Source organism: Gadus morhua, chromosome 22, assembly GCF_902167405.1.
Source record: "Gadus morhua chromosome 22, gadMor3.0, whole genome shotgun sequence".
NCBI classification, from domain to species: domain Eukaryota; kingdom Metazoa; phylum Chordata; class Actinopteri; order Gadiformes; family Gadidae; genus Gadus; species Gadus morhua.
In genome coordinates, this window is record NC_044069.1 from 9,348,696 (window position 1) to 9,358,695 (window position 10,000).

Consider the following 10,000-nt stretch of genomic DNA (forward strand, 5'->3'; position numbering starts at 1 on the left):
AAATGTTTGATATTTAGTCAATGAAGAAAGAGCTGTTTCCGAAGTCGACTGCTGGTCGGTTGTCGGTACATGGTCCATTGGCTCCAGGCACCGAGTTAATACTTGAAATCATCCGCATCCTGTATGCCTTGTCACGATCTACTGTTCTCGCTTGTCAGTTGTAACAACATTTTGTCATTTATCTGTGCTAGCCTTTTTTTACAGTCCCTCTTATGCTAGGTTACATTCCGTACTGGTTAGCAACGCAAACAAACACATGGTACTGCCCCACTTCCAACCATTTGTCGGGACTCTCGTGACCATTTTTGCTACAAAATCTGCAACAGGTTTCTTAGTATTGTAACTGAAAATCAATAAACTCCAAAAACGGTCGACGTTTCAACATCCATCAAAAAGTTATTCTCACCATTACTTCACCGTACTGGTGAGAAAGTTATGTTTCATCTACTTTAATTTTAGAAAAACAAAATATTATTTGTTTCAACCTGATGCTGGGTTAAATTGACTATATTTTGCCTTTTTGGTGGCTCGATAACAAAATGTCAATGGTCAAAGCCATTCATGCTAACATCTCAAATGCAAATTATCTTGTTATAGTTGACTTTAGCCAATTATGCTTCATAATATCCTTGTATACAATTTTATATTGCAGAATTGAAACAGGCAACAGCATTTTTCAAAGAGCATAATGTGAGTATTTTGTTCTCAAAAAGGTTCTGTTAAATCTAATTACAATATTTGATGAATATTTTGTGAATATATTGTGCCTGTCAGAAATAACAGAGCGCTGTGCTTTTGTGTCATCTTGGCATTGACATACAAAACAGTCCAGAAGAGAGATTGGTTCCAAAATTGTCAGAGATAATTCAAAATATAAAAACAATTGGGTGGAGTCAGCTAGAGATAAACGGTGCATACATGTTTCGTCAAAAAAGGCGGGTAAAACATACCAACTAGCCCGTAACGTCTCTAACTCACACCATAACGACTTCTGAAAGACAGCCTTCCTACAACGCGTAATCAGCAAGTCAGCTGAAAAAGCACACCCTCGGAAAAAAACCAAAGCGCCCAACAAAAACAAACCCACAAACCTCCATCAGTCCCCCAGAGAGCTGAGCGGCGAGAAGGCCCCCTTGAAGCACGCCGACTCGTAGTGCTTGTTCAGGTAGCTCTTGAGCGCAAACGTCTTGTCGCAGCGCTTGCACTTGTAGTGTTTGAAGGCCGAGTGCGTCTGCATGTGGGCGCGCAGGTTGGAGCGGTCGGCGAACGCCTTCCCGCAGTGCGCGCAGCCGAACGGCTTCTCGCCCGTGTGCGAGCGCATGTGGCCCTGCAGGAGCCACGGCCGGCTGAACGCCTTGCTGCACACGTCGCACTTGTGCTTGAGGTCGTGGGTCAGCAGGTGCATGGCCATGGCGGGCATGGACACGTACACCTTGCCGCACGTCGGGCACTTCTTGGCCATCTTGCTGTCGATGCTGCGGTGCGTCTGCTTGTGGCGGCTCAGGTTGGAGGACGTGGCGTACGTCTTGCCGCACTCGCCGCACGTGTGTCTCTGGATGCTGTCGCCGACGCCGCCGCCGCCGCCCCCGCCGGCCGCGCCGCCGACCCCGCCCTCGATGCCGCCGCCGCCACCGCCGCCGCCACGGGGGTTCCCCAGCGCTTTCCGCCGCGAGCGCCCGTCCGTGATGAAGAAGGCGTCGACGGCGTAGCCATCGCTGACGGCCGCGTCGCCGTTGATGTAGCCGCCGCTGCCGCCGCCGCCACTGCCGCTGCTGGCCGCCGACTCGGACGCCACCGACTCGGACGACGCCTCGGAGCGCGGGCTGTCGGGCTGGTCCGAGTCGCCGTGGAGACCGCCGTAGTCGGTGTCATGCAGGCGGTCGTAGAGGATGGCCGGGTGGTGGCTCGGCGAGGGCACCTTGGAGGAGAGGACGCCGGCGGCCGTGGCGTTGCTGTCCACCACCACGTCATACGGCGACGGGCTCAGATAGTCACTGATGTAGCCTGGGGAGGGAGAGGGGGGGAGACGTTAGACCGAGGGTGGAGGGAGGGGGGGGGGGAGATGTTAGACAGAGGGGGGAGGGAGAGAGAGAGATGTTAGAGAGAGGTTGGAGAGATGTTGGAGAAATAGAGAGAGGGATAGAGAGATGTACAGAGAGAGGTTAAAGAGAGAGAGAGCGATAGAAAGACGTTAGAGAGAGGTTAAAGAGAGAGAGAGGGATAGAGAGATGTACAGAGAGAGGTTAAAGAGAGAGAGAGGGATAGAAAGACGTTAGAGAGAGGTTGAGGGAGAGAGAAAGGGATAGAGAGTGGTTGGAGAGAGAGAGAGAGAGAGAGAGAGAGAAATGTATATAGATAGGTCGGAAATAGAGAGGGGTAGAGGGATGTATAGCGAGAGGTTGGAAATAGAGAGGGGTAGAGGGATGTATAGCGAGAGGTTAGAGAGAGAGAGATGTGGTTCATTAATGGTCCGTGTACAAGACCGATGGACGGGAAATGTATCGATATGTTGGGGGAACCGCACAATAGTAGGATTCAATAGGGTTAGAGTGGTGTGTGTGTTTGTGTGTGTGTGTGTGTGTGTGTGTGTGTGTGTGTGTGTGTGTGTGTGTGTGTGTGTGTGTGTGTGTGTGTGTGTGTGTGTGTGTGTGTGTGTGTGTGTGTGTGTGTGTGTGTGTTTGTGTGTGAGCAAGGCAGAGGAAGGGAGCGAGACAAAGAGGCCTATGCATTCTCCGGTAACCCTAGGAAGACTCCAACACATTGATTTCACATAATCCTGTTCTGGCTCTGAGATCTCTCTTCCTCTCTCTCGCTCCCTCTTCCTCCCTCTCTCTCCCTCTCGCTCTGACTCTCTCTCTTCTTCTCCCTCCGTCTCCAGAGATCTACTCAAAGGATCCGCTAAACGTGGGAAAAGCACTTGAGAATATCGATTGTCTTTCGTAGGTTTTACAAAACACACATTTTCATATTGTATTTACACCCAGTCTGAACAAGTGTTATGTGTTTATTTTCCTTACGTCGCTAACTTCAGTCTGCTAAAATGGTTATTAGCGTCAGGATAGTCTAGTCGCCCCTGACTCCCAGCCCGAATGGTCTGGGTTCAAACCCGGACAGCCATTCTCTACCTGTGGGCATCACTGAGCAAAATGCTCCAATGCAACCGGCTCCATAACGACACGTTTCTAAAATGGACAACAAGTCACTCTGAATGAATGCCTCCACTGAATAAATCAATTGTATTTCCATGTTCCCAATTGTTTATTAGAAAGCCCATAGAATGGTATTCATTGATTCCTCTTACAGACAGAGGGAGACTTAGTTCATAATGGCCTTGAGATAGGGAAATGCTATAGGTTAACCTTGCAGCAATGGTAAGGCAAACATCTGGTTGGTAATAGAAATAGCCACATAGGCCAACTACATAGAGTATATCATTGCACATATCATCCTTCTGTTCTTTGTTTATTTTTCGGGCTCTTCTGAAAAAGAAATAATGAACTGGGGCGATCAATTATATGACGGTAAGACGAGGAGAAAAAATAATGAAGAAAGATGAAAGCATACGAAGAAAAGAGGGGGGGAAAGGACAAGCCACAAATCATGAATATTCGATCATTCTGGAACAAAGCACTGTTTCTGGATGGTTATGCAAGTGTGTGTGTGTGTGTGTGTGTGCGTGTGTGTGTGTGCGTGTGCGTGTGCGTGCGTGTGCGTGTGTGTGTGCGTGCATTTTATAGAGCATAACTAACATCCTGAAGCATTATCAACTACTCAAGTATGATTCTAACCCCTTCTTCAGCCAGCAGCCTTCAATAAATCTACAATGCTTTAATAACCCTGCAGTGGAAACCCACTCCGATACAACCGCCAGTTGCTTCCTGTTGCATTTGCAGTCGTTGCACCACGGTGTTGATTACAGAAGATCCGCCATGGATGGGAACCAACAATTCTCCGTACCGCCACGGTTTGGGGGGTTGCCTCACCGTTGAGTATTGAATCATTTAGAGAAGCTTTTATTACAGACGTCTTGAGAGTAAAGACAGACGCCGGTCGTTAGGGAGAAGGTAGAGGCTAGGGCGTTTTGCTCAAGGGCGTGGACATTAAGGTAACTTGAAGCCCTCTCAGCTGGGAGTCAAGCACCCTAGCCACTGCATATCTGATCTCCGACTCGTCTTTAAATGTATACTATGTTTAGCCAGCCCACTGGAGATTGTGATTGTGTTTCAGTTAAGTTGTACATGCTGGTCTTTATCTCTTAAGGCCTCCAACCATTCCCTTCTGTCCTCCTCAAGTGTCTCCTTATTTCCCTTTCATTCCTTTAATCTCTCTCTCTCTCTCTCTCTCTCTCTCTCTCTCTCTCTCTCTCTCTCTCTCTCTCTCTCTCTCTCTCTCTCTCTCTCTCTCTCTCTCTCTCTCTCTCTTTCTCTCTCTCTCTCGGCCTGTCTCTAACTTTGTTCTGGTTCTAGAGGGTTAACCAAAAAAAGAAGAGCTGAGAGAAAGGAAGACAATTATCTGTTACGGCCAGGCGAAACCTCAACAGTTATGTTGCTACAAAGATCACAAAGGAAGCAGCAGTTCTTGTCTCTGTCTTAATCTCCCTCTCTCTCTCTCTCTCTCTCTCTCTCTCTCTCTCTCTCTCTCTCTCTCTCTCTCTCTCTCTCTCTCTCTCTCCCTCTCTCTCTCTCTCTCTCTCTCTCTCTCTCTCTCTCGTCTTTGAAGTAAGGAGAAAATTAGATGGGTAGAGACTGGAGAAAGAGGAGGAGGAGGAGGAGGAGTGCAGAGCAGACACTGAGAAAGCGGTAGCCAGAGAGAAAGAGACACGCAGACAGAAAATCTCTGAGGTGTAATTTAAAATTTGATCCAAGCTAGCTTCGCTGATTGAAACACACATGTGCTCTGGACACTTGTGGGTCACTGGCTAGGCTTGTGAGAAACTGTGCAATACGTGTGGGTATGCACGTGCGTGCATGTGTGTGTGTCCGTGTGTGTGTGTCTGCGTGCGTGTGTGTGCGTGTGTGCACGAGTGCGCGTGTGAAAGTGTGTGTGTGAGGGTGTATGTGCATTCACTCAGTAATGCTCTGCACTCAGCCTGCTTGGAAATAGTGCCGCGTTGACAGAAAGGCAGTCATGCATTACTTGCATTACATGTCGGTATAGGTGTGTGTGTGTGTGTGTGTGGGTGTGTGTGTGTGTGTGTGTGTGTGTGTGTGTGTGTGTGTGTGTGTGTGTGTGTGTTCATTTGCCTGTGTGTGTGTGTGTGTGTGTTTGTGTGTGTGTGTGTGTGTGTGTGTGTGTGTGTGTGTGTGTGTGTGTGTGTGTGTGTGTGTGTGTGTGTGGGTGTGTGTGTGTGTGTGTGTGTGTGTGTGTGTGTGTGTGTGCCTATGCCCGTGCAACAAGCGGCCCTCGCCCCAGCCCTGCTGCTCTTGTTATATTTATAACAAGGGCTCGCCGTCCCCCCTCGTTCCCTTCCACGCTCGGCTACAGCACCGCCTCGCCTCAGGAGGAATCACCTGTTTCCCCCGCTGAATGTTATTTTCTCTCCTACAGCTACCGTGCCGAAGAGAAAATAAGCACTTTGCTGGGAGAGAGAGAGCGACGAACGCAGTGTGGGCCTCTGCAGAAGGAAGTCACTGTCACCTTGTGGAGCTGTTGTGTGGAGACTGGGAGACAACAACATATAATTGCCGGCCTTTGTTGTGCTGCGACTGGATGGGGCTACAACGTCAACCGTCGTTGAATCCAATGACCGTGTCGCCGTTCAGCGGCAGATGCTTTTATCCGAAGTGACTTATAGGGGCTTCAGGTATGTGTCATTACGGAGCTGCTAGGGGTACGGCTAGGGGTTCTGGGTTAGTCTGTCGGCAACTAAGAAGATACTGGGTGGTCTGAGATGACTCTGACATCGACCTGAGTGTGCGTCGACCATTCGGCCCAGACGCACAACCACGCATTTTTTTTTCGGAAAAAATGAATTTTCCTCGGGACATTTCTTATCATCAGAACTTTTATCTCCTTCAGAACATTTATGTCCTTCAGAACATGCATTTGAAGTGCACTTAGTAGAGGAGCCCCTTCAAATATACATGGGTCGAAAGAGGACGAGGAGGCGATGATCTCAACAGAAGAGACAGGCGGAGATGGTTCATTGGTCAGCTCGTCTCATAGGCGGAGGGTGCTGAGTCCAAAGCCCAATCCCAGTTCTACCCCTTACCCCTACCCCTCCCCCTTGTTTTGAAGGGGTAAGGGGAAGGGGTAAGGGGAAGGGCTAAGGGGAAGGGGGAAGGCGTAAGGGGTAAGGGGTAGAAATGGGATTGGGCCTAAGGCCCAATCCCATTTCTACCCCTTACCCCTTACGCCTTCCCCCTTCCCCCTTCAAAACAAGGGGGAGGGGTAAGGTGAAGGGGTAAGGGGTAGAAATGGGATTGGGCCCAAGTCTCACAGTGACCTGTATGGGTAATATAATTAACTAGAAACTAGGACATTTTTCATTCACTCAATAAATTAATATAGATTTTTTAGTAGGCGTTGCATGGGTTGAGTTTGTAGTCAGTAGTATGGTGCGTGTTTGACTCCCAGTCCAAAGGTGTTACTTGTAATTCCCAAAAGTCTCCAATAGACTGTGTTTTATTCCCCAAACAGAATAATTAAGTTCGATCCCTGGTGTCTACACAAGGCTAGCCATGTTCTACTTATCAAAGTATCCGCACCAGAAAGAAATTAAGTGCACTTTATTTTAAGTACAATTCATTTTTAAGTGCATTCAAAATTAAATCGAGCTTCTCCTTAAGAACACCTAATTGAAGTCCACTCAAAATTAAAGGGACCCTAATTTGATAAAAAAAAATCGGATACTTTGTTGACTGTGTAGACATCAGGGATCGAACTCAATACCTTTGTGCTAGCCACTAGGCTATCAAGTCTGTTCAATGGTAGTTTGGTTTTGTACTTACTTACATATATGTATCGATAACACACCCGCCGCTACACCATAGACAATAGACTCTTATACCTTATATCCATCTCAAATTAAAGAAGTAAATTAAAAACGATGAAGTTTGTACTTTTCGAGGTGTTTACAATCCCAATAGTTTTGTATCTTCTCATGTTACATTTGCACTGTTCTGTTAATTTTCCTTTGCTGTAACACCAGATTGCATCAACAAAGTGCGTCCTACACATCCAGCCCCTCGCTGATCGCAACTGCACAGAACTTCATTGAAAAGGGGGTCACATCCGGAGAGAGAGAAAGTGGCTCCTCCAAGCTCATAGTGAATTCTAGACGCCATGCCCACGCGGCCTCCACAGACATTAAGACACTAAGTAATGAAGACAACAATGGGACACTTCTAGCGGAGAGGGAGGTGGGGTTGAATTAAACATATGTCGGCTGACATTTTACAGCAGGGGACTGGAAAGGTCACATTTTCATCTTGATAGCTGCCCAGGGGAGGGATATAATATAATATATGTTATACTGTGTCTTAAGATATGTGTGTTTTTACCAATGGTTTGGGAGTAATGGGGGTGGATAAGGGAAGGATGTTAGGGGGTTTAAGTCAGCAGAAGGGGTCTTGGTTTGGAGCTCCATGTTGCCATCCTACCTGTGGGCATCCATGCACAAGATGTCTAACCCATAACTGCTCAATGAATGACAAACGTAAAGTTTCACCGCAAGTCGTTTGGGATGACAGGTTCTGAGAAATGAGTTTCCAATGACTAAAGAGTACACCGTGAACCACAAGCACACACACACACACACACACACACACACACACACACACACACACACACACACACACACACACACACACACACACACACACACACACACACACACACCTACACAAAGTTCAAACCAACCCAACCATAATTTGGTTGGTCTTTAACCATCAATGTTCAATGTTCAGATTATTAATAGTAGTTGATATTAATTGATTATTAACATTAACTAGTTGATTCAGAATGCAGGCTCTCAAGAATGTTACATTAGCCTCACTGTTTTACATTTAGCACCTAATTTATGCATACACACACACACACACACACACACACACACACACACACACACACACACACACACACACACACACACACACACACACACACACACACACACACACACACACATACACAAAACATACCCTTCTCTCTACACTGTAATGCTCTATACTGTAATGCTGGGTGAACCTTGAAATGGGAGAAAAACACCAGGATGTGGGTTTTGACCTTAATTTGACCCCTCCTCCCTGACAAACTTGCTCCTTCACTCCCTCTCTGTCTTGCCTTTTCTCTCTCTCTCTCTCTCTCTCTCTCTCTCTCTCTCTCTCTCTCTCTCTCTCTCTCTCTCTCTCTCTCTCTCTCTCTCTCTCTCTCTCTCTCTCTCTCTCTCTCTCTCTCTCTCTCTCTCCCTCTCTCCCTCTCTCTCTCCCTCTACGTCCTTTCTTCATTCTCTCACTTTATTTCTTTCTGTGAAACTCAGTATTTTAATGTCTTACAGAAGATAAAAATATGTATGGTGTTTGTGCTTATATGCTGCCGTTTGAGTTTGCATACATAGGCTACTTGTAATTATTCACTCATATCGTGTCGCCTTGTACAACGATACAATTTCTGTAGCCTACTGGGTTTGTCTACGTGCGCGTGCGTGCGTCAATTTATGTATGAACGTGTTCGCGCGCGCGCGTGTGTGTTTGCGTGCGTGCGCTGGCTTGCTAGGGTGCATGCGTCTGCACGTGCATAGGTGCGTGCATATGCACGCGCGCGTGTGTGTGTGTGTGTGTGTGTGTGTGTGTGTGTGTGTGTGTGTGTGTGTGTGTGTGTGTGTGTGTGTGTGTGTGTACGCGCGGGCGTGCGTTTGGGGTTGACGCTAACCTTTGTCATGGTGGTGGAAACGCAGGCTGAGCGTGTGCTCCTCTCTGCGGCCGTACGCGCTCTCCAGGTCGGCCGCCGCGAAATCATCCAACTTGACTTTCTTCACGAGGAAAGAGCGGGGCATGGTGGCGGAGCGGTGGTTCCAACGCACATACACGGCACGCTCACACAAACACACACACACACACACACACACACACACACACACACACACACACACACACACACACACACACACACACACACACACACACACACACACACACACACACACACACACACACACACACACAGTCTCCGTTCACAAACACACTCACACAGCAGCCGAGTCAGCTCTTGATGTCGCACACCCGAAAACTTAAGCTCAAAACGAAATATCTTCACTGTCGAATTCTTATGTCTTTTTAAATGTTTCCACCAACGGATGATACATAGTTTCTTCTTCGCGGTGTTTGTTCAAGCAAACTACACCGTGGGTCTTTTTTTGTAAATAGTTATATAATAACACCACGTGTAATTATTTCGTATTCGCTCTCCCTCTCTCTCTCTCTCTCTTCCTCTCCTTTCGTCTTTCGTTCTAAAAAAAAATCCGTGCTGGGCGTCGCGGTGTGAAGACTTAGTGTGAGGCTCCAGAAGTCAACATTGAGAAGGAGATAAAAGAGATAAAAGGATCAATGTTCTGTAGGGTCGTCGCGCGGGCATGGTTGAAATGTGCCTGCCTTAAATGGAGCGGCCTGAAGCGTTCTCCTCCTCGCGCAGCCCGCCTTGTTCTTTCAGCACCGGACAGCTCCCCTTGCTCAGCCTCGCGAGCCTCTACTTCCACTATCGCTATTCAAGTCTCCGCGTCCGCGAACCACTGTCCGGTCAGCACGAGAGGAGGAGGAGGAGGAGGAGGAGGCGCGAGGAGCAGCAGTGTACCGATGCACTGTGTCAGAAAAGCAGTCCCGTGCTCTAAATCCACCCTGCCAGAACTGGATCCAGGAATTTTTAGGCGAAACACACTTCAGACCAGCTTCCCCTATGCAGGAAGTGTTGGCATTCCCTTTAGAGCGGATTGTTATTTAGGAAAAGGAGCCGTTGCGGGTCAACTCAAACCCAACAAGGATAACAAAAAAAATGTTCAAGAAGA

General features: G+C 47.8%; 1 protein-coding gene across 1 annotated transcript in view; it reads right to left on the reverse strand.

Moving 5' to 3' along the window:
* LOC115536328 (transcriptional repressor scratch 1) overlaps positions 1-10,000 on the reverse strand; it is a 12,520-nt gene that overhangs the window by 2,360 nt on the left and 160 nt on the right. The window contains exons 1-2 of the mRNA XM_030348151.1: positions 8,872-10,000; positions 1-2,004 (exon numbers count right to left, since the gene is read on the reverse strand). The exon at positions 1-2,004 is cut by the window's left edge and continues 2,360 nt beyond it; the exon at positions 8,872-10,000 is cut by the window's right edge and continues 160 nt beyond it. Of these exons, the coding sequence (XP_030204011.1) occupies positions 1,097-2,004; positions 8,872-8,995 (1,032 nt within the window). The 5' untranslated portion in view covers positions 8,996-10,000 and the 3' untranslated portion in view covers positions 1-1,096. The remainder of the gene's footprint in view (positions 2,005-8,871) is intronic.